Source organism: Strigops habroptila, chromosome 19 (genome assembly GCF_004027225.2).
Source record: "Strigops habroptila isolate Jane chromosome 19, bStrHab1.2.pri, whole genome shotgun sequence".
Classification (NCBI taxonomy): domain Eukaryota; kingdom Metazoa; phylum Chordata; class Aves; order Psittaciformes; family Psittacidae; genus Strigops; species Strigops habroptila.
This window is the reverse complement of record NC_044295.2, coordinates 1,576,411-1,599,783: the sequence shown is the minus strand read 5'-3', so window position 1 is coordinate 1,599,783 and position 23,373 is coordinate 1,576,411. Positions and strand designations below refer to the sequence as shown.

At 59.6% G+C, this 23,373-nt stretch overlaps 2 protein-coding genes across 9 annotated transcripts; one reads left to right on the top strand and one right to left on the bottom strand.

The window, feature by feature from the left end:
* Positions 1 to 2,416: 2,416 nt before the first annotated feature.
* Positions 2,417 to 15,236, bottom strand: CBX1 (chromobox 1). 2 transcript variants are annotated; one of them, XM_030508980.1, is made up of 6 exons: positions 15,073 to 15,236; positions 7,882 to 8,057; positions 7,194 to 7,371; positions 5,713 to 5,807; positions 2,955 to 5,024; positions 2,417 to 2,832 (listed from the first exon to the last, which is right to left on the bottom strand). In XM_030508980.1, the coding sequence occupies exons 2-5, from the start codon at positions 8,019 to 8,021 to the stop codon at positions 4,880 to 4,882; spliced, it is 558 nt and encodes a 185-aa protein (XP_030364840.1). In that variant the 5' UTR covers positions 8,022 to 8,057; positions 15,073 to 15,236; the 3' UTR covers positions 2,417 to 2,832; positions 2,955 to 4,879. The 2 variants fall into 2 exon arrangements, with proteins under 2 accessions (XP_030364840.1, XP_030364841.1); XM_030508981.1 differs by having other exon boundaries at positions 7,882 to 8,054; positions 15,073 to 15,217.
* A 132-nt stretch (positions 15,237 to 15,368) lies between these two features.
* On the top strand, positions 15,369 to 21,337 carry SNX11 (sorting nexin 11). Of its 7 annotated transcripts, none has more exons than XM_030508987.1 (7): positions 15,369 to 15,456; positions 17,860 to 17,908; positions 18,036 to 18,122; positions 18,474 to 18,574; positions 18,778 to 18,876; positions 19,046 to 19,258; positions 20,326 to 21,337. In XM_030508987.1, the coding sequence occupies exons 2-7, from the start codon at positions 17,888 to 17,890 to the stop codon at positions 20,465 to 20,467; spliced, it is 663 nt and encodes a 220-aa protein (XP_030364847.1). In that variant the 5' UTR covers positions 15,369 to 15,456; positions 17,860 to 17,887; the 3' UTR covers positions 20,468 to 21,337. The 7 variants fall into 7 exon arrangements, with proteins under 7 accessions (XP_030364847.1, XP_030364850.1, XP_030364849.1 ...); XM_030508990.1 differs by lacking the exon at positions 15,369 to 15,456 and adding an exon at positions 15,459 to 15,910; XM_030508989.1 differs by lacking the exon at positions 15,369 to 15,456 and adding an exon at positions 15,795 to 16,370.
* Positions 21,338 to 23,373: the final 2,036 nt, after the last annotated feature.

The following is a 23,373-nucleotide window of genomic DNA, read 5'->3' as shown; positions in this document are numbered from 1 at the left end:
GCACTTGGTTCCTGCTTTTCCTTCTTTATTTCCTTCCAAGATAAAGCAAACGGCCTCTTCCTGCGCGTCCTTCTCCTCTACAGCAGCTCCTGGCTCGGGTTTGGGCTGCGGAGGGAGTTGCTGTTGGCCCAGCCTGTAGGTACCAGCTCGGAGGGGAGGAGAAGGTTCCTCAGCTGTGGGAGAGGGCTCTGGCTCTGCTCTTTCCTCCCTTTCTTTCCTCCCTTTCTTTCCTTCCTTTCCTTTCCTTCCTCCTTTCCTTCCTCCTTCCTTTCCTTCCTCCTTCCTTTCCTTCCTCCTTTCCTTTCCTTCCTCCTTTCCTTTCCTTCCTCCTTTCCTTTCCTTCCTCCTTTCCTTTCCTTCCTCCTTTCCTTCCTCCTTTCCTTTCCTTCCTCCTTTCCTTTCCTTCCTCCTTTCCTTTCCTTCCTCCTTTCCTTTCCTTCCTCCTTTCCTTCCTCCTTTCTCCCTCCCTTCCTCCCTCCCTTCCTTCCTCCCTTCCTCCTTTCCTTCCTCCTTTCCTTTCCTTCCTCCTTTCCTTTCCTTCCTCCTTTCCTTTCCTTCCTCCTTTCCTTTCCTTCCTCCTTTCCTTTCCTTCCTCCTTTCCTTTCCTTCCTCCTTTCCTTTCCTTCCTCCTTTCCTTTCCTTCCTCCTTTCCTTCCTCCTTTCCTTTCCTTCCTCCCTTCCTTCCTCCTTTCCTCCCTTCCCAACAGCATCTTCTCAAAGCAGGCCTTGGAGAAGCGTGGTTCTGGTTAAATCCGCAGCGCGTGGAGCCAGTGGTGGGTCCCGGAGCTGAAACCAGCAGAGCTGCTGCTGCTCAAAAAGCCTGTGTGGGGCTTGATGCTTGTCCCTGCAGGGCAGAGCTGCCTCGGTGCAGCCTCATCCTCCTCCTCGAGCCCAGCACCGGGTCCTATTGGGCGTTCAGACGCCACCGGCGCGGCTCAAACCCTCCCTGGGGCAGCTCCAGCCATCACACCCTGTAGTGCTGGTTCCAGAGCCAAGGGCTGGTCCATCACCAGTGTGTTTATATGGGGCTCTGCAGGCTGGCTCCTGCCCCATTGCCCTCCCAGGGAGCCCTTCACCCACCCTGTGCCGAGAGGGCTCCGGGTTTGGAGCACCCCCCCCGCGAGGGCTCTGCCCGGCTCTGGCTGCGAGCCCGCTGCTGGCTCCAGCCCTTGGTTTCAGCCCCATTGCCTTGGCAGAGCCGGGTTCGCATCCAGCCAGGCGCAAGGGCAGGCCCAGGCTCTGCAGCACGGGAGGAGGGGGTCAGGCTGCCCTGCAGCCGGGCTGCTGCCAACAAACAGCCCCCCCTCGGGCCAGGCAGGAGCCCGGGCCCTGCAGCAGACACCGAACCAAGCGGGGCTGGAAAAGCGCTGCTGGGAACTGCTGAGGCACCGGCGAGCCCTTGGGCTGGTGCTGAATCACTGCACCGTCAGGCAGCAGCTTGGGATGGCTGCCTGGTGGCTCAGCACCCCACCGGCACGAGATGTGCCTCGCTTAGCGATGCCTTTCTCTAAGGCTTGAATACCCTGACACGGCTGCTTGTAGCTGCTGTGGGTTTTCCATCTCGTGGCATGATTATGGAGCAGTTCCTGAGCATCCACTAGAGCCTGGCAATGAAAGCCGGGGTGTCTGGGTGAGACACGGCACCAAAGCTTTGTGACCACCAGCCTCAGGCACCTCCCTGAGCCAAGGCACAGCCAGAATCGGAAGCAGAAGCTCCTCAATTGACTGCCACCGGGCTTCCAATGGGGAAAAATGTTGTTTTCCAGCATTAAACCTCTCCTTATGGGACTGGAAGAGTCCATCCACGTCTGCTGCCGGTGCTGAGCCCAGGCCCGCTCCACACATGCCAACAGCTCAGCCAAGGGGAACATGAAGCATCAATACCCATCCTCTGTGGCGCTTCCTGCCTCTCCTCCTGGCCTTGAGGGTTCTTACTGCAGCTACTCCTTTGGGGGGGTGGTTTAGGATGGTTTTGGTGACAGTGGTTCTGGAGGAGGTCACAACCCCGCTGCTGTCACTGCTGCCAACCCAGCACCAAGTGCAGCCCTTGCCTTTCCGGCAGCAGGAAGCACTCAGGCACCAGCAGGGCCCTTCGAAGCGCTGCTGCTGCCCGAGCCCTCGGCTTTCTGCCTCTGCCCCACTTCAGGTCCAGCCCGGAGCACGTCACAAGGGCCATGAGACCACTCTCCTGTGCCTCGGTTCCTCCAGAGGTGCTGCATCCCGCTTCCACGGTGCCACACACAACACATCCAAGCAGCAGGAGCCTGCCTGTAGCTCACAGGAGCCCCACACACTCGGTACGGCCCCCGGCCTGCAGCAACGCGCATCCTCCAGCTCCCCGCTGCGATCGATCGCCCCGCGCCTCCCCCGGGAGCTGCAGCCTTCCTCGGGTCAATTAAGTGGCCGTTCCCCCTTCTCCAGCCAGTGATTAATACAGGTTTAATTGCTGCTTCTGCTGGGGCAGGGCAGAGGTTTCACCGTCCCGCTGGGGACAGGCTGTGCTGCTGCAAATGACCTGGGTTTCCAGGGGTTTTGCAGCCCTTGAGGGGCCGCTGGAGCCCCTGCTCTGCTCTGACCACCACCCAAAGCCTCCCTGCTCCATCCTGCACCCTGGCAGCAATGGAAACCCGTGAGGCAGGAGCCACAATCCTCCTCTTAGAAGCGCTTCAGCCCACTCTGCTCTCCGTACAAGCGCACAGGAGGACGAGTCTCCTCTTCTCCACACACACAGGAGCTTCCAGCCCTCGGCAAGTCCACACCAGGAATACAACAGGAGACCATCTTCAACCAACCGGTCACCAGAACCACTGCCAGAGCTTTAAACCCCCATCCCTAAGCACAAAGTTGAGCTGAGAATGGAAGTGAAGGACACTTACCCCTGGCTAAGGAACCAAACGAGGTCCCGACTCATCGTCTCCATGGGTGAGACTCAACTCCGGGCTCTAGCCACTAACCTCTAGGCCATTTCTCTTCTCCAGATGGAAGCCAACATAAACCAGAAGCCAGGCTCAGCGGCTCCGGCTGCTGTCGGGAGCCAGCGGCTGAGCTGGGCTGCACCAGCGCTGCCCCTGCTCGCAGGGAGCCGCAGCCGCATCCCTCCGTGCCCCGCTCTCTACACCTCGTCACTCATTGTCATGCACAAAGAGCTGGTAGAGAAGAAAAAAATCAGGATTATAAATCTAAAATTTTATTGAGACCAAACAAAAAAAAAAACCAAACAAAACAGCAAAAAAAAAAACCCCAAAAATAACCAAAAAAATAAAAAGAACATAACCAAAAAAACCCCAACCCGACAGAGCTTGGGATGAACTTCGAATCCAAACACGTAACTTTACAGTTCAACAACGTCTTCACAGAAACCTAAACACATGCTCTTAAAAAAACAACAGGTTTGTACAATGCAAGTCTAGATACATACCACCCCAGCAGGAGGGGCCGGGAGCCTGGTGGGGCTCAGGGCTCCGGCCATTAAATAGATCAGGATTTGTAATAAATCTGATTTAAAAAACAAAAAGAACAAAACGAGAAACGAACGACGACTCGAGAAGATTGGGGGGGTCACGCGTCCAGCTCCAGCACCAAAGTGTGGCCTCCTCCACCCATCGCTTCTTAAGGGAGAATATACAATCCTAAGACATGGTTTGGGTTGGAAAGGACCTTAAGATCATCTAGTTCCAACCCCCCCACCCCGTTCCCCGCCATGGGGCAGGGATACAATGGAATTGGGTTGGTTTCTTGTGCTGCTGTTGATTCCCTCTCCCTCCCACAACGGAAAGGTTCCCAATGCTGCGGGCTGGCTATAGGCAGATGAAGGTGAGAAAAGGAACAAGCAGTCAGAAGTCTCTCCCCTCATCCCCCCGCCCCCCAGTTTTGAGAAATAGCACCTTGTAATGGAAAGAAAGGCTTTTGAAGGGTTAAAATCCATCCCCCCCCTATACAATGCATGAGTCAGTAACTGGCAGTTCTGCTGCAGGACAATACGAATCACAAGTTTGCATTTTCACAAGTCCCCCCCTCCCCTCCCCAAACCCCCCTTCCCCTCATCCCTCCCTTTCCACATCGCTCGCAGGGGGTTGAGGATCTCGGCTCCAGAGATCGGGACGTTCACAGTGTGAGTGTCACGTCAGTGTCCCTGTGCCCCCCACTCTGTCCCCCCCACCCCTGCCTTTATTCTGCTTTGCTTTGCTGAATTCAGGGTCTACAAAAGAGCTGGAAATGAGCTGGAACATCGTCACCAGACCTCGTGTCCCTCCCTCCCTCCCCAGTTAAACAAGAGACCAATTTCCCCACATCCCTCCCCCCTCCCACCCCCCCCCCCTTGAACCAATACACCAGTAAATAGCAAAAGAAACAAAAGAAGAAAGGAAACAAACCCAAAAACCTACACACATGCTACGCCGTAAAAATGCAGAGTTAACACTATTGGGAAGAAGGCTGTGGGTTGCTGAGATGGTCTTTGAAGAATAAGCAGTATCCATCTGCACTCCCTTTCCCCAGCCCACCCAGCACCAGGGATAGTCCTTCATGGAAGGGGCTTTGCTTCCTCTCCCCCTCAAGCTGCAGAATAGGCAGCTTTGAAACAAACACCCCACTTTTCCTCCCCTCATTCCCACCCCAGCATCCCCCTGCCTTTCCCTTCCTTCCCCCTCCCCCCCCCCCCCCTAAAATTGAGCCGGGCTGGTTTGAATCTGTACACAGCATGAAGCTGCAGAAAGCAGTTGAGCAGCTGCAGGGCACAGAAACCATACTGGTCTCTTCAAAGGGCATCTTCTCCAGCCATCTCTACGCTCCCAACCGAGCAGAGCTGCGTTCTCTCCCTCTTGCTCAAACCCACAGTTCAGATCTTTATACAAAGGCTGGCCAGAGCGGGTGCCAGGGCTTAGTTCTTGTCCTCTTTCTTGTCATCGTCCTCTGAGGGGTAGGAATGCCATGTCAACCTCTCCTCATAGAACGAGATGACCACCTGGGGGCACTTGATGTTGGCTTCCTTGGCAGGGACCAGGTCGGCCTCGTCAGAGTTCTTCCTACAGGCCAGAGCAGAGGTGCAAGTTAGGGGGCTGCGGAGGGGGAAGGCGGAAGAAACGGAGACCGGAGAGAACTCAAGAAGCAGCAGGTAAACGGAGCCCCCGAAGTGCTCGGGGCATCCAAGCGCCCCCTTCCCGAGTGGCTCCGGAGCAGGGAGAAGCAGCACGTGAGCCCAGGGAAAAGTGAGGCGTGAGTTGAGCGCTGTGTTGTCGGGGATGGGGAAGGAGAAGCCGAATGAAAGCTGCGGCCCTGCCCCCAGCCACTCCGTACTTCTGACACGGTGCAAAAGCCAACGGCTCCCACAGCTCCGCCTGCCTGGCTTGGCTCCCACCTGCACCAGCGACAAGCCCTGTGTCACTACAGCCGGAGGGGACACGGTCACTGTCACGGCTCTCCTCTGGGCGCAGCCTTCGGAAGCTGCGGCCCGCGCCATGACACCGTGCCCCTCTTTCTCCCCCAAGCTCGCGCCTGCTGCAGGGGGGGACATCTTAAAGAGCCACACGACCCCCCTCAAGGGCCCTACCTGCTCGTTTCACATCCACGTTAGCCTCAGCGCAGAGGGTCACCTCAGGCAGCAGCGCCATCGCCAGAGATTTCATGCCGGGTAGCAGGGCCTCCCCAGGCGCAGGTCCTTCCCTCTCTGGCACAGAATAAGTGAAGAAGTGACAGACACAAAGACACACTCACCACTTCATCAGGAACATGAGCTCCCCGCTGGAATCCGTGGCACCGATGATCCGCTCGGGCTCAAATCCTCGGGCAAAGCCTCGTGGTTTCTCCGACTGAAAAGAGACAAGTTGCCACTTGTGGCATCGCCGGGGGACAGCCACGGCCCCGTCTGTGCTCACTGGTGGCTGCTCAGAAAGGCCGTGCTGGACGCTCAGACCACAACCCCAGCCTGGTTTGGGTTGAAGGGACCTTAAAGCTCATCCAGTTCCAACCCCCTGCCCCGGGCAGGGACACCTTCCACTAGAGCAGGTTGCTCCAAGCCCCTGTGTCCAACCTGGCCTTGAACACTGCCAGGGATGGGGCAGCCACAGCTTCTCTGGGCACCCTGTGCCAGCGCCTCAGCACCCTCACAGGGAAGAGCTTCTGCCTCAGATCTAACCTGAACTTCCCATGTTTCAGTTTGAACCCATCGGAGCCTCCCGAGCACATTCTCACCTGCACAATTCTTGTTCTGAGAAATGTACGGACAATTTTTAAGCATCTGCAGCGATGATTTTTGGCTGCTGCCAACAGCTTCAGCAGCGCAGAGCACTCGCTGTGTACTGCATTTAAACCCTGTAACGTGTAAAACCTGACAGTTGCACAAGGTACTTTTGGCTGTTCCAGACACAACAAGGGAGCAGCCTGCAACGAGCACACGTGTTTTGAGCTGACCCGCTCTCAGCAATGCTCAAACCGAGCTCAGTGGGGCAGGGCCAGTTGCCCTCGTGCATGAAGAAGTTCTTCCCTGTGACGGTGGTGAGGTGCTGGTGCCCAAAGAAGTGGGGAATGCTCCATCCCTGGCAGTGTTCAAGGCCAGGTTGGACAGAGCCTTGGGCGACACGTGTGAGGTGTCCCTGCCCATGGCAGCGGGTTGGAATGGATGATCTTAAGGTCCTTTTCACCCCAAATTACTCTGTGATTCTACGGCTCTGTGCACAGAGAAGAGCTTCTGCCTAATGTCTAATCTAAATGACTAATAATGACTAATAACGACTAAGGGCAGCAGGGAACTGAGAAGATCACTCAGGTGCAAACCTGCTGCAGAGAGTGGCCGTCCTGCTGGGCCCCAGGGCGAAGTGTCCTGCTGGAGCTAAAGCAGAGATCTCCTTTCCAAAGCTGGTCAAACTCTTGTGCTGGCCAACACTCAGCAGCCCCTGGGATGAACCCAGACTGCAGAGCCTTTTACCATCCCTATTCCCAAGGAGCTATGAGCACCCCAAGCAGGAGGTGCTCTGCTCCATCCTGTTCCCCCAGGGAACCCCAACCTCCTGTTTCCCCCCTTGTGTGGCTCTTCAGGAGAAGCTGGTGCTCTAAACCCATTTGGTTCAAGCACTGGCCTTTCAGTGCTAGGCCTGGCTCTGAGGTCCCTAAGAACAGTTGGAGCAAGGTTTTGGAGCGTGGCTGCTCCAGCTCCATTGCCAAATGTAGGGGTAAACCCCCCCCCCCCCCCGCCTCACCTCCTCCTTCTTCTTCTTTGGTTTGCTCTCCTCCCCTTTATCCTCCGTGTCAGACTCCGCTTTGCGCTTGCTCCCCTCGGACTTCTCGCTCTCATGTGCGGTTTTCTGGGACTGCAGGAACTCTGCAATGAGGTCTGGGCAGTCGAGGTTCTCCTCTGGCTCCCATGTGTTATCTTCACTGCAATCCAAGACAACAGCTTAGTTTTATGTGCTTGTTTGCTGCAGCTTTCCCCGCCTAGAAAAGCCCTGGACACGCGGTCAGAAGCAGCAGTGTGGATGCGGGCGTCCTCGCCCTGGGAAGCAGGAGCCTGCCCTGATCCAGGCAGGGATGCCAGAGGGCCGGGCAGCTATTTCCCTTCTCCGGAGAGAAAGGGAATTCATTTCCTCTGGGTGCCTGTTTCACACTAGGTTTAAGGGGGGAAGCCCCACCAGGGCACTGCACAGAGACAGAAACAGGACTTTCTCACCCAAGCTGTGCTCTCCGCACCCTGATTAGAGCTCGAGGCATTCAGCGCTGCTGCTTTCATCCTTCCGGCTGCCCTCGGCCTCTTAGCTCCACTTTACAGACAAGGAGAGGCACAGGGACACTGAGCCACCAGCCCAGAAGCTTTGGGAGCCAAAGGCAGAGGAGATGCTCGCCCCGGAGCAGCCCAGCCCCAGCCCACAGCAGCAGCAGGGAGGCACTTACTCCGAGAAGCCTTTCCACTTCAGCAGGTATTCCACTTTGCCCTTCACCACTCGCCGATCCAGGACCTTCTCCACCACATACTCCTCCTCCTCTTCCTCTAAAACCTCTTCCACTTTCTTCTTGTTCTGTTTTTTTCCCATTGTGCTGGCCAGTTTTTCAGCTTACGGGCGACGCTGCTAAAGGAGGAGAGAGAAGCAACACGTTGGTGTCAAGGTCAGGTTTGCCTCTGCCAGGCAGCCAATGTGCTGGGTACACGGAGCGCCAGGCAGGAATGCTGCTCGCGAGCAAACTGCTTCACACAAAGCAGGTAACACACCACGAGCTGGGCCGGGATGGCCCTGCCAGCCAAAAAGGCAAAGAGGAGCCTCCAGCAGGAGCCTGACACGCAGCTTTGGCCTGTTTCTCTCCCTGATTCCACCCTTATTTTGCCCCTGGTTTCAGCACACCACGTCTTGAACTCGCTGCTCTCGTGTGTTGCTCATCGGCCGCCACGAAGGAAGCAGCACCCCACTGCTCCACACCTCGTCCTTCCTCTGCTGAGCCCTTCGTGTCTCCCCTCACCCTGTCCTCTCCTTTCCTCCCCTTGCTGACCTCCCCTTCAGCTTAGTTCAGCCCTGCCCGGGGTGGCAGAAGGCATCTGCAGAGCCGTGGGGCAGTGGGAGGGAGGCAGCACATTGCTGATAGGAACTGAGAGTTACTAAACAGTTACTCCCAGTTAAATACAAGTCACAGCCCCCGATACCCAGCTCCCCACGTCCATCTCTTTGCTGCTCCATGGATGTGCTATTCACCAAAGTCACCAACCCCCCCCAAACACTTCCCTTCCTTTTTCCTCCTTCTCTTTCAGAGCTCTTTGGACAGTCCAAGATTCCTGCCAGCACATCCCGCGCTCGCTGGGAAGCGGCAGCAGCCGCTCAGGTAACGGGTGATGGGGCAGCTCCGCTTTCCACTCACACCATGGGGAGCCCCCGGGCGCTTCCCCAGCCTGCAGAGAAGCACTTCAGAGAGCCAAAAACCACGGAGAGGCCCCCGCTTCCCCCTGAAACCCAGCCCAGAGCAGCGCACGGGTCAGCCGGGCTCTGCTGCTGCTGCTGGCGACGGCAGCGCCCACCCCGGCCCTGCCAAAACCACCCCTGCTCCTGGCAAATGCTCCGCAGACACTTCTTGCTTGGTCCTGGTTACAGCAGAAGGTCCCCCCTGGAGCAGCCAAGGCACCAGTGGAGCATTTGGGAAGGGTTTTGTTTTTACGATGAAGACCCTGGTCTCGTCGCGCTGGAGCGGCACTGAGTGACACCAACCAAAGGGTCAGGAGGTCCCGAGTCTCCTTCCAACAGGACTCAGCCCCCCCAAAATCCCACCCTGCTGCCCAAGCACTGAGGAACACGACTCCTTTGAAATGCCAGGAAAAATCCCTGTTTTCTGCCAAGCAAGACGCCCGGTGAGGGGGTGACACGTTACCTGCCTGGGATCGTTCTCGTTTTGCCACTCAGGTTTAGCATGAACCTTCTAGAACAGATTTCATTCGGGCAAAAACTCTCTGTGAACCGGGCCTGGGTTATACCTGGACCCAGAATTCCTGCAGATCCACACTGGCTGAAGGAGATGTCAGGGTTCAGCAGCATTCCCGGCTCTCGGGGTGCAGCTGGATGAGCTCCCTGGGGCACAACGTGCTGCTGGTGGGGTAGCAAAGGAGAAGGCTTCAAACCAGCCCCATGGAGCTCCAGAGTCACCGGTTCAGAGCAGCAGAAGCCACAGCAGAGAGGACGGGAGGGAGCACAGCGCACCCCAGACCACCCCATCCCAAAACAGGGCTCGAAGGGAGCTGAGGAGCGTGGAAGAGCTCAGAGGGAGAAGCTGCACTTCCCTGCTTGGCAGGAGCTGCATCGACGTGTTCCTGCTTGGCCCACACTTGCTGCCAGACAATCATCTTCCATCTCCCCTTCGCAGGGCAGTGGGTGCTGGCATCTCGAGGTGCTTGGTGCTCGCTGAGCAAGGCAGGAGGTCCCAGAGCCCAGGCTCTGCACCAAAAGCCTGTTCCTCCTTCTGCTCGTGTTTAGCGCTAGAGATCTCCCCTGCTTTGCTCTTACTGCTGGGCTCAAAGCAGGGGTTGGCACCTGAGCAGGGCGCAGAGCAGGCGGGGAGAAGGGAAGAGCTGATTCTGCTGCTCTACACGCTGAGCTCTGCTTCTGGAGCTCCAGGGGCTGCCAAAAGTGACAACTAAACCCCTTTCCAGAAGATCCCTGCCCTGTCCAGCTGAGGTGGCGATGGGGATATTCCCAGAAACAGGCATTGCTTCCCCCATGAGGATGCCAGAGCACACCCAGCTCCAGGATGAAGTTTTATTGCCCAAGAGGGGAAAAAACCAACCCCCTGGATACATCCCACTGGAACAGCCACACAGGAACACGTCGCAGAGAGGCTTTTCCCTCCTCAGCTCCCGAAATACACCGAGAGCATCTTTAATCAGGCACCAGAGAGAGGCAGCCCCGAGGCAGGAAGGCTCCGGGGTGCCTGTGGAGCGGCTGAGGAGGAGGCCGAGCTCCTGGCACCAGCATCTCAGCCCCGGCAGGGAGCCCAGAGCTGCTGTTTCACGCTGGAATTCTTCAGGCAGCTCCTTCCTCCCTCCCCTCCATCCGCCTCCTCTGCAGAAGGGGCCAGAGCTGAGTGTGCCCCAGCTGAGGAGGTTCCCAAGAAGATGCTGTCGCAGCTACGAGCAGCAAATAAACTCCAGGACAGCCCAGAGGGGGGGATCTGAGGCTCCCCCTCCCTCAGCAGCCACTTCTGTTCAGCTGCAGGCAAACGGACTTCGATTAGATCGAGATGAGGCAGAAGCTCTTCCCTGTGAGGGTGCTGAGGCGCTGGCACAGGGTGCCCAGAGAAGCTGTGGCTGCCCCATCCCTGGCAGTGTTCAAGGCCAGGTTGGACACAGGGGCTTGGAGCAACCTGCTTTAGTGGAAGGTGTCCCTGCCCCGTGGATGAGCTTTAAGGTCCTTTCCAACCCAAACCAGGCTGGGATTCTGTGATGACTTCAGTGGAAAGCGCTGTGCTTACTGCTTGGAGAGGGACTTGTTTTCAAGGCACCTCAGGGTGCTGGGCTGGATCCCTGGGCCACTCGAGCAGCTTCCCAAGAAGGCAGCTGGATCAGAGCTTAACGGCAGAGTTCGGCCCGGATGAGCCCAGAGGGGAGCTGCTGAAGCTCGAGGTGGTGGAGGACAGGCAGGTGTGGAAAGGGAGATAGAGAGAGGCAACAGAGCAACGCAACAGCACAGAGCCAGCATTTTATTGGGGTAAAGGATGCAAATCCAAGGCCAGGAGCGCTGCGAGAAAGAGCTTGCCAAGGGGAGGGACAAACAGCCCAGTGCAAAGGGCTGCAGCAACCATCCTGTGAGCAGCTGGCAGGCAGCAACCCCGCAGAGCCCCCACTGACACCCCCGAGCACCAGCATCACCCCTCTGCAGAGCCCTGCTCTGCCCCTGCGGCTCCTCAAGGTGCCTGCTTGCAGCTAGGCACGGCGCTGGCACCCGCCTGCCTGCTCACAGGCTGTCCCCAACGTGTGCTTCTGCCTCTGGAGCCTGCAAACCAGAGGGGATAAAGGGATATCCAAGGGGATAAGGCTGAGCTGTAGCTCACGGCGCCTGCTGCAAGCACGGAGAGAAGCTGCCGGCCAGGCCCTTGGCTGCGCTGCAAACACAGCTCAGCGCGAGGGGAAGGGGCTCAGCCCCCCCGGGGGTATGGACTCGTGCAGGGCTTTAGCTGCAAAGCTGCTCTCCAAACCCTCCGTGCCCGGAATGCTGCCGTGGAACAGGGATTTCAGCCTCCTGCGACCAGGAACATCCAAACCCTTCGGTTGGAGGCGTTCGCAACAAAGCACTGGCTGGGTTCTGGTCGCTGGAGGAAGGGGGAGAGGTTTGGGATGGGAGAGTTCCACCTCTTTGGAAAGGCAGCGCAGGGAACACTCACCCTGTGCTCTGCTCCCTCGTCTCCAGAGGGATCTCACACCCATGCAGAGGTGCGGGATGAAGCCGTTGGGTTTTGCTTGGGCATTTTTTGGGAGGACAGACAACTCCCATGGTGCTTCCATGAGCGGACTCGTGCCTATGGAACTCAGGGCTGGGGGAGTCCTGCCCGAGAGAGATCTCACCAGTTGTACGTTTCCTAAAACTCAGCTGCAATTTTTTATGCTTAACGTGTGAAATAAAGTTGGCTTAGGCTGAAAAAATATGATGGCAAGACAAATTCGGGGTGAGCCTATGCCAGAGCTTTCCATTCGCATTCGCTGCTTGTTCCCTAACGCTCGAAGCCGAAAGCCTTTGTGAAGAGGAAAGCAGAGCACGGAGAGACCAAAAGGAGAATTTCTTGGTGTGCAGCTCCAGGGGAAAAGGATCCAGGACATAACCTAAGCCTCTGGACAAGGATTCAAACTCTGCTAAAAGGCCACAAAGAGAGGCCTGGGATGAAGGCAGTGCCACCACACCACTGTGCTGTGGGGGAAAGAGGAGCACACGGAGGAGCAAGAGCTGGTGCTGACAGCAGGTCGTGGTGGTGGGTCAGATGCTGGTACCAAGAGAACAGCACCCAGGCAGTGACAGCACTGCCAGGGAAGCACAAACCCCGTCCTCCCCTCCGCTGGGAGGGGAGATCCAAAGCCTCCGCTGGCTCTGGAAGATCAGGAAGCTCTATCCACACGCTCCCGGGGTGCCTGGTGCTGGGCTCGGTGGGAGCAGGTTCAGCAAAGGCAAAGGAAGAGCAGCCGAAGAAGAAACGTGGGGAGCCCCCGAGGTTTCGTGTGAGCACAGACTAGTTCCATTGGCTGCTCCTTCAAGGATTAAGAGTTCAGCTCAGCTTTCAGGAGTTTTGAACTTAAAACATTCCCTCCTCCTGCCTCCCTCAAACTTGGCTGCGATCGCTCGGCTCTTCCCAGGCTCCTGAGCACGCCAAGTGCATCCCGCACGCGCCAGGGAAAGGCAGCAGGAATCTTTCTTTTGAAGTGGGAAAGCAGCACGTTAAGGCTTCCACTCTCCAGAACCTGGGAAGAGCAAGAAAACACGCCCGGGAAGTCGGAGAGCAAAGCTCGAGCCTTTGAGCTGAGACCAAACTAAAGGAAAGCCACGAGCTCCAAGTTCAGCCGCCTCATTCCCAGCTGAATCCTCAAGCCAGGAGAAAAAGCAGCTCTGGAGTTCAGAGGAGCACACATGCAACAGGAGGAATGAAAAGCAGAACCTGAGGGAAGAAATCCTGCCACGCCACCAGGAATGCTGTGACAGAGGCGGACACAGCTGCTGGAACTCCTCTAGCTCAGATAAATGCTCCTGGAATCGGAGCAGGGATTTGCAGTCTTCTCCTCCCTTTCATAGGGAAAAACCATTGCCCCGAGTGCTGCGGGATTCCTGGTTTTTCAGGGCCCCCGACACCACACTGTGTCCCCCTCATAGGCAACCCCAGGCCCCCCCAGCACCTTCCCCTCCAGCCTTCATCCCTATGGACAGTGCAGAGTGTGCGGAGCTTCCTGCCTGCGCTCCCACACCTGGTTGGGTTTGCCTCTCCCTGGCGCTGGGCAGGGGTTGGAGCAGCCACATCTTCACCCTCAGCATTCCCACTACCAGGATCTCAAGGACTGATAGGAAACAGTGCCTGGGTCACCGACCCAACGGGGCATCCCCATCCCTGGCAGTGCTCAAGGCCAGGTTGGACACAGGGGCTTGGAGCAAGCTGCTCTAGTGGAAGGTGTCCCTGCCCATGGCAGGGGGTTGGGACTGGAGGAGCTTTAAGGTCCCTTCATCCCAAATCATTCCGTGATTCTCTCCCATCACAAACACCTTCCTCTCTCCCATGCACAAGGGATTTTGAATTTAGGGTTTTTCTGCAGTTAATAAAATCTTTCCCAGACAGAGCCTGTCATTATGCAGCCAGAAAACCCCTTCCCGCTTCGATCCCTCAGTTTTATAGGGACAAACACACACACTTGCTGCTTCCAAACCCACCAACCCCAACGAGCGCTGCCCCATCGCGGGGACCTTCACGTTCAGCCCCTTGTCCCCAGCACTCCCCACCCAACCTTGGGTGCCAGCCCCTGCCGCCTCGTCCACACCACCCAGGAGTGGGTCAGCTTCCCAGCCCTGCTCCAAAGTGCCCTCCCAGCCATTCCCTGTGCTCCAGGGACAGCTCCACATCCAGCACCTCCTTCTCCAGAGGTACAAATCCCATTTTGGCTCCACCATCTTCCCTTTCCAGAAGACCTGTTCTTCCCCCAAACTTTATTAACTCCCATTCCAAGTACGGATTGACTCCCAAATCTCCTTCCCCAGCAAAGGAGCCGGAGGAAGCCAGCGCTGCCCAGGACACCCTCCCCACGCTGCGGGAGAGCAGGACTCGACCCAACATCACCTCCTGCTGCGTCTCCCCCTTCCCCTTCCCCAGCTCATCCCTGCTTCCAGCCACAACCTCCCATCACCCCACGCCGAGCTCTCCCCCAGCCCCATGTCCCCCCCCTTTAGTTCGCTCCGCAGCAGCTCTTCCTGCTGCGGGCTCAGCCCCGTCCCGCTGCCGCCCTCCCACAGCCCGCGGAGCGCTTCCCGCTCATTCTCCCCGCCAAAAGCTGACACTCGTCCCCTCCCCGCGGCCGGAGCCCGCTCCCTCCTCCCTCCCCGGCCTCCCCCCCACCCTTCCCGCAGCTCTCCCGCAGGGAACAGCGGCTCCACCGGCGCTTCTTTTAAGCCCCGTCCCATCCAAACGCCCCATTCCCCGCCCGGCGCGGGGTCCCAAAGGACACTTCCACCCCTAAACCCGGACCCTCCGCACCAGCCCCTCAACCCGAAGGGCCCCCCCCACACCTCTGCCCAACCCCTCAGCTCTTCCTCTCCCCCAAGCACCGCCGGGGCCCCGCTTTATCCCGGTCCTATCCCCATCGCCCCCCGCCCTTTGCCGGGCACAGCACTGCCAGCACCCCCAAACCCCCCCCATTGGCGCTTCCCTCCGCGCCCCAAACACACCCCCCCCCACAACAACCACCCCCCGCACCCCAAACCTCCCCTTTACCCCCCCTTTATCCCCATCTCCCGCCCAGGAACGCCCGGTCCCCCCCCGCAATAGCGCCCGGTTTTACCACAGCACCGCCCCCCCCCACGCCCCCCATCACACCCCCCCACCCCTCACCCACCCTCCGCGCCGGCCCCGCCCGCGGCCGCCGCGCACCTTGCACAGCCCCGCCAACCGTCGCCGAGGGAAGGGGCTGCAGGCGGGGGCCGGTCGGTGTCGCCGCGGGCCTGGCCGCTCTCCGTCCGCCTCCCTCGAACAAAAGAGCCCGGCCAGCCCCGGTGCCCGCCGTGCGCGCTGCGCCTGCGCCGCGACCCGCGCCCGCCGCGGGGCACGATGGGAGGTGTAGTCCTCGCCTCCTCCCCGCCGCGGGGTATGGTGGGAAGTGTAGTTCCCCGCCGCGCTGCTAATGCAAACCCTGTTACCTGTGTGAACTACAACTCCCAGCATGCCCCGCGCCGGAAGTGGCGGGGAAGCACCGCCTGCGGGATAAGGCAGCCGCGCTGCCGCGCCGCTTAAAGGGGCCGCGGCCTGCGAAAGGAGGTGAGGGGGCCCCGGGGGGGCGGGTGGTGCCAGACCCGGTGCTGCGGGGCTGGGGCTCCGCTGGGCCCCGCACAGGCCGCGCCGGGGGGCCCTTGGCCCGCTCGGGGCGGTGGTGGGGCCGGGCCTCACCCCCCCCTCCCCGTCGCGGCCTCTCCCGGTGGGGCCGGGCCGCGGTGGCGGCGTCGAGCCCCGCTGTCGGGGCTGGTAACGCGGGGCCGGGGTTGGGCGGTCGGGGCGCTGGGTTGGCTGCGGGGCCCGGGGTTGGGGCACCGGGGAGCCCTTTCCTTTCTCGGTGGGGGAACAGCGCGAGGAGCCCGCCCCGGTGCCGGTTGCGGGCAGCGTGACGGGCAAAATCGGAGCCAAACGGGGCTCGTTCCCCGTGTTCCCGCCGCGGAGCTCCCCTGTGAGGCGTTCCGCAGTGTCCGTGGGGCTGGAAGGCGGCTGGAGCAGAGCGGTGCGGGCACGGACGGACGGGCTGGGCAGGGAATGGGGCTGGAGCGGGGGCTCCGAGGTGCCGCGGGTGTGTGCCTGGTAGGAAGGAGCGTTCCAGGCAGGTCCCAGAGCGGGAGAGGCGGCTGTGAAGGACGTGTCTGAGTCAGCAGGAAGATAAGAGATAGCAAAGGAGGGATAAAAGGTGTCACTTTCCCTGTGTGCGGTGTCTGCACGGGGGAATCCACCCGGAACCCTGCTGGGCAGGGCTGTGGGGTGCTCCCCCTCTTCCACCTCTCGTGTCCTTCTCACTCTGAGACACTGAAAGCCTGAGCCCTGGGAGCACTGGAATGCGAAGGGGAGGAAAGATTAAACCAAACCACGTTATCACAGGGGCCCTTAAACTGAGGCTTTAAGCAAAAGCCCTGAAAGAGGATTTGGTGTAGCTGCTTAAAGCTAACTCGGAGCTGCCCCCTCCGCTGGGTGTAAGTTGATTTATCAAGTTAAGATCAATTAACTCCAAATGAAGCATCAATAAGATTACACGTTTCTTGGTACCACTCTGGCTGGAAGCAGAGGGAGAAGACGGGAGCGCTTGGATGCCCTGATCCCTGCTTTCCCGCAGCCTGCCTGGCTCCTCGCTGCCTGCAGGGAGCCATCTCCTCCCTGTGGGTCCCTCTGTTCTTCAGAGCACCCTTTCCATAGCTGGGGGAGTAAATTCCTCTTCCCGGCAACTCTCTGCTGTTCCATTAGGCAACTTCTGCGGCTCTCTCTTCTCCCTCCTGCATTTTTAATCTCACCGGGGCTGTTATGCAAAACAAGGAGGCTCTAAAAGCAACGGGACGGGCAGCGGCGTCCCTTGGGGAGCCCAGGGGAGAGGATGGGCAAGTCCTGCTGCTGGGCTGGTTCTGGCTGGGAGCCTCCAGCACGGGGGAGGACGGAGCTCCCCCTCTTCCCGTGCTGAGCAGTGACTCACTCGTGTCACATTTGGCTCCTGCGCTCCCCTCCTTCCCCAGGGGAAGAGTCATGTGTGCTGGAGCGTGGGCTGGGGGTTATTTTGGGAGGTTCCCCTCGCCCTCCCCCTTTACAGCTCCCATTGGGAACAGCAGCAGCCTGCCCCAGCTCCAGGAAGGGTTCAGCTCCTGGGGGGCAGCTCGGAGCAGGGCCCGGCTCTCTGTGCTCTCTATCCCCACGCTGCCCTGTGCTGTCATTAACCCGCGCTGGGATCGCGGTGGGACAGAAAATACCTGCGAACCGGTGGAGCAGGATTTTTCCCAGCGTGGTTTGTGGCTCAGCCCCTCCCCTTGTCCCAGCTAAAATTAGCTCTGTCTTCACAAGAGCTTTGCTTCGCGTCTGAGCGTATAAATAAAGGCTGGCTCTCCAGTGCTGCCTGGCACTTGGCAGCGCTCGTGGCCTAAAAGGCACGATTCCAGCAATGGGGAACAGGTGAAGGGTTGCTCCGTGAGCAGAGTGACAAAGTGCTGCGCTGCTGCCTCAGCCCAGAGGCTCCCAAAGCTCTCCCAAACCATCCCGCAGAGGAGGTGAAGCCAGGACGTGGGATATGTTTGGTCTTCCAGCTCCCCCTGACGAGTATTCCTGCTCTGTGTGCACACAATGTGGCTGTGGGGTGGGGGAAGCTCCCGCTCAAAGGGTTTCACTGGCTGGACTGTGCTTTTCGTAGGGGTGTGGGGGTTATCTCACTGTCCCCCCCCTTTCCTCCAAGCCTTGGCACGGTGTTGGTGGAGGTGTTGCAGAGCAGGAATTCCTGCAGGAGCACAGAATGATGGAGCTGGATGCTCTCTTCACTGGGGGTTTGAACGCATCCTCTTGAGGTGGTGACTGCAGGGAGAGGATCAGGCTGAGAGTGTGGACGTGGGGGCTGCGGGATGGGACAGAGGTGTGAGGTGCAGAGTCCGTGTGAGACCCCGATGTCTTGATCTTGTCATCCTAAATCCTTCTCTTTTCTCCTTCCAGATGTTTCCCGCTGGGCTCTGGCTTTAGGATGTTGGAGAACCGAGAGGAAGTAAGACCCTTTCTGAGCTGGGCTTTGCCTGCTCCTGGCTTGGGGGAACGCTGGGCAGGGTGTGAGGGGCGGCTGGTGACAGGGGCAGGCTGGCAGTGCCCCCCCTCAGGCAGTGCTTGTGCCCTAGGAGCTGACCACGGTGCGTGTCCAGGACCCCCGCGTGCAGAACGAAGGCTCCTGGAATTCCTATGTGGATTATAAGATCTTCCTCCACGTGAGTTGTGGCTGCGGGTTGTGAGCTCGGTTGTGAGGCTCCTGAGTGGGGTTGTGTGGCCACGGCAGGCTGGGCTGAGCAGGGAGGGAAGGAGCTATGAAGGGGGAACCCTCAGCACCCATCCCTCCTCCTGTGCGGGTCTGAGACCCAACTTCTCCGCTGGAGCCTGCTCAGCTTCCCAAGGCACTTTGAGCTCTTCCAAACCCCATTGCTTCGAGGGGACCCCTTAGTCGCTGAGCTCAAGGGTCTGTGCAGGCAAGATCCTGCCTTCCTCTGCTTTGCTGCCCCTCGAGCATGTGGATTATTTCCGTGTCCTGTGGATTATTCCCGTGTTTTGGGTGTTTTTTGCAGACCAACAGCAAGGCCTTTACTGCCAAGACCTCATGTGTGCGGCGCCGGTACCGTGAATTCGTGTGGCTGAGGAGGCAGCTCCAGAAGAATGCTGGCTTGGTGTAAGCATTCCCATATCTTCTCCCTCCTTGCCCCTTCCTGCAGCCAGCCACTCTTTCCCATTGCCCTGGGAGACCCACATGAACTCAGGAGAGATGTGGATAGAAACTCCAGGCGCTAACAGGGGATATCTGAGCTCCTGCTGCCCCCGTGTCTCCTTGCTGCGGCACTGGGGTGAGCTGGTGCTTCCGCTGTGTCCCTGCAGGCCTGTCCCAGAGCTGCCCGGGAAATCCAGCTTCTTCGTGGGCAGCACGGATGAGTTCATCGAGAAGAGGAGACAGGGGCTGCAGCAGTTCCTGGAGAAGTGAGTGGAGCATTAGTGAGGGCTGGCTGGAGCGCCAGGACGCACCGCTCCAGCCTGGCGTCAAGGGTGCTGGCTGGGAGGTGACAGCAGAGCTGTTGCTGGGTCCCTTTGGCGGTGTGGGCACCCCTGGGTGCTCCTGCCTCCCTCAGCCTCCTCTCTGTGTGCACAGGGTGGTGCAGAACGTGGTGCTCCTCTCCGACAGCCGCCTGCACCTCTTCCTGCAGAGCCAGCTCTCAGTGCCGGAGATAGAGGCGTGTGTGCAAGGCCAGGGCCCGCAGACGGTGACAGAAGCCATCCTGCACTACGCCATGTCCAACTGCGGCTGGGTGCAGGAGGAGGAGAGCCGCCCCGCGCTGCTGCCGGGGGGGGACCTGCAGGGCAGGTAAGGCAGGAGCAAGCAGAGGAGCTGCCAGGCTTTCCGGAGCCCCCTGCATGGTTTGGAGTTTCCCTGCCCCAGCCTTGCCACGGTCACTTAAGGGAGGGCAGTTGAGCACGTGTTCCCCAGCCCTGCATTCCTGGGGGTCAGGCCATCAGAGCTGGACATCCTGGGCTGGCACCAGCAGCCTCCTGTGCTGCCCACCAGGAGGGTGACCTGTCCTGGCCGTGGCCAAGAGCTTGAGTTTCTCCCAAGAACTTAAGCTGAGGTTTGCAGAGGTCTTCGGCTGCTTTCCTCCCTTAATCTCGGGGCAGTGAGGAGCCGCTGGAGGCTTCCAAAGCTCAGGCTTTCTGTGCATCCTGCCTTCATCCTCACAGCATGAGTGGGTTCTGCCATTCCTCATGCCCATGAGGGCTTCACAGTGCTTGCTGCCTGCTGGGGAATTAATCAGGCATCTCCTTGGGGGGTGGCTGCCCCCCTGCAGCCAGTCAGGGGTTCTCTGTACTTGGGGAGGCAGCTGAGCCGCTGGGACAGGAGGGAACCCTCCATCTGCTCCCTGCAAGAACCTGAACAAACACAGACATGCCCTGTGTGTTTGAGTCCTGCTGCAGGCTCGGGGTCCCCGGCTGTGCAGAGATGCTGTGGGTCCCCCTGCCCCTCAGATGAGGTATCTACCTGCTAAGCAGGAGGCCGTGTCGGGCTTTCTGCACCACCCAGTGCCTGTGTTTCTTCATCTTGGTTTTCAAACAGCAGGAAGAAAGAGGTGTCTGGACTCCAGTGAGAGACTTGCTTTTAAACAGAGCCCTTCTGCTTTCAGGAAGGGCTTTGAGGGTGAGCAGCAGCGCAGGGCCATGGGGGGGTACCCAGGCAGTGTGGGTCTGTCCATCCCTCGTGCCTGCCTCTGGCTGGCGGCAGCTTCCCCCCTCTGCTGCTCGGGGTTTGTGTGCGAGGGCGAGCGGCTGGAAGCCGAGGGCTGCGCAGGAGAGGTTGTGCCAAAGAGGCAGCGGTTGTCTTGGAGACACGCGGGCACCTCGGGCCCTGCGTCATTCCCACATCCCTTCTCCTCTTCCCAGCTATGCCGGCCTGGGAAGCCCACAAGGGCCGAGCTGCCTGGAGACCTTCCCGTACTGGAGCGACTTCGGCATGGACGAGCCGCACTCAGACAGCCCCGAGGAGCCGGCGGAGCCGCTGGGAGCAGGGCGTGAGGAGCAGTAACGGGCGCTGGAGACCTGCCCCTGTCCTGCAGCCCTCGCTGGCAGAGGGACTGCAGCCGAGCCGCAGGGATGGCCAGGATGGAGGGACTTGTCCTGGGCTCTGCAGGGTCAGGGGCTCACGTGCTCTCTCCCTGATGACTCTCGGCTGTCCTTGATGTCCCCGGGCAGTGCGTTCCTATCGCTCTTCTCTGTGGAGAAGAGATGTAGTGGTTAGTGAAACCTGTGTTTGTTCTTCCCATGGCCTTTGCTCTGGGGCTGGAGCAGCAGCAGAGCTCGGTTCGTGGCTCTTGGTGTGTCCCTGGCCTGGGGCAGGGCGGGATACTCTGGCTCACACGATGGAGGAAGGTTTATTCCCTTGGTGGAGCAGGGGAGGGCTCTGCAGTTTAGGCCCTTGTGTTCCCCTCAGCACCACAGCAGGGGAAGCTGCATGTCCCCAGCAATAGCCACGCTGTGCAGCTCCTGGGGCTGGAGCCCACACATGGGACGCAGATCCCGTATCCATGCCCATGGCTCACCCTGCAGGTTGCCTGGACTGGGATGAGCAGAGCTGAGCATCCCCCTGGGAGCATGGGGCAGGAGAATGAGGTTTTTCTCTCCTGCTTTTTTGAGGGGATGCCGCTTCCGTACAGACTCCCTCCTTGCGCCCTGATTGCCATTCAGGCAGGCTGGAGCATCCTCCCAGCCAGGATTTGGTTTGCTGGGGAAGCAGGAGCATGGAGCTGCCTCGGAGTCGGTGTCCAGCAGCGCTTGGGCTCTGGCTACTCTTGTTGCCTCTCCCCGTGCTCCCCTGCACCTTCTTCCTCCCACCCTCCGCACTGGTGAAGGCAGAGCCGACGTGCTCTGACTTGAAATAAAGATGAAGTGGAAGAGACGGGCTGGTTGTTGGCAGGGTCTGTCCTCGCTGCGTGGGCAGAGGCAGCTGAGCCCAGGCCCAGCTAATTGCAGAGACATGGCTTTAGGGAAGAGAGGGGGTTATTGCACCTCTCCCCATGGGGCTGCCCCTGCCCTGGGCAGCAGAGAGAGCCCTGGCAAGGTCCAGGCAGGGCTGAGGGGTCCCACCTTGTCCCTGAAGCTCGTTTTGGGGTGCTGGGCTTGGCTTTGGGGGCATCTCAACCCCCACACAAGGACCGGGAGGGGGAGGAAGGGTTGGAAAAAGCCATCGAGGCGCATCCGAAATGTCAGGAGAAGTTCACGGCGAAGGGTGGCAGCTGCCGGCGCGCCGGAGCGCCGCGGCCATTGGCTGCCCCCCTCATGCATATTCATGTCTATTCATGAGCTGTGCAGCTCCAAATGGTGCAGCTGTGAGGCCAGATGTGCCCATAGACCTGCTCCTGTGCCCATAGACCCGCTCCTGTGCCACGTGTGCCCTTGCTCACACGTGCCCTTGGCCTGTGCACAGCCTCACGCAGACAACGTGCCCTCGGCCAGGGCTGCATCCTGCCCCTGGCACTGTTTGCTCCATGAGCTTGGCCTTGAACTGCTGCATCCTTCACTCGACGCCTCGCCAGGAGCCAGCCAGCCCTGGCTGCAAGGTGGGTTTGGAAAGGGCAGCCCATGGGGCTGCTTCCATCCCCTCTCCTGCCTCCTCGCAGGGCCCCGTGGAGCCCATCACCCCCCCTCAGGCCTGCAGCCCCGCTGCCGGCTGCCTTTAGAGCCAGGCAAAACTTATTTTTAGTGGTGTTGATCAGCTTTGCAAAGCTGTCGGGAAAACAGTGACTCAGAGGCAGACCTGGCCCTGGCGGGGGGGGAGCAACCAGCCCTGCTCCTGCTCATATAGGTACCCCCCCAGGGGTGGGGGGGCACCATGCAGGGCTGCTTTGCTTGCACAGGCTGGGGGGGGGTGATGGTCCCCTGTGCCATGCATGGGGCTGGCTCTGTGTTGGGGTTCTGGCAGATGTTGACCCAGCAATGTGGGGCTGGGGTGAGCACGCAGAGTACCCCCCCCTCAAGGTAACCATCCCCACCGGGAGCAGGCGAGGACACGGCAGCCCCCTCCCCGTGCCCTCGCAGCCTGGCACGTCTCCCTCCTCCTCCTGCTGCTGCCAGAACAACAGCCTCTCGGCTTGGAGCGGGGCCATGCGCTCCAGACAGCGCATCCTCACCCCCCCGAGGGCTGGCGCTGGCGGCTCTGCAGACAAAGCACCGAGCTTCCCCCCTCCGCGGCGCAGCGCATCGTGCCGGGGGGGTCCTGCTCTGACCCGCACAAAGCATCCTGCTCCCGTCCCCGCTCCTGCTCGGTGCCCCCAGCTCCTCCTCAAGCAGAGCAGGATTGATCCTGTTGGTGGAGCTGGGGCAGGATCAGGCCTCTGGGTGCTTGGGGTGCAAATGGCTGGGCCATTTCCTATGTGTTGGGCTGGGACAAACGCACCCAGGCAGGCCCAAGCCCTGGTCCTTTTTGCACCGGAGCATCCATTCCTCCCTGCCAGAATCCCAAAGGACTCCCGGGAATGATGCTGGAGAGATGGATGCTGGCCCTGCAGAATGGAGACAGGGGAGGGCTGAGCATCACACCAAGGGTTAGAGCAGGAGGAGAGTTTCTCACCCAGCTCCAACCCCTGCCCCGGGCAGGGACACCTTCCACTAGAGCAGGTTGCTCCAAGCCCCTGTGTCCAACGTGGCCTTGAACACTGCCAGGGATGGGGCAGCCACAGCTTCTCTGGGCACCCTGTGCCAGTGCCTCAGCACCCTCACAGGGAACAGCTTCTGCCTCAGAGCTCATCTCAGTCTCCCCTCTGGCAGGTTAAAGCCATTCCCCTTGGCCTGTCCTTTGTCCAAAGCCCCTCTCCCGGTTTCCTGTAGCCCCTTTAGGCGCTGGAGCTGCTCTAAGGTCTCCCCTTCAGGAGCCTTCTCTTCTCCAGCTTCAACAACTCCAACTGTTCTGAACCAGGCTCAAACGGGTCCCCCCCA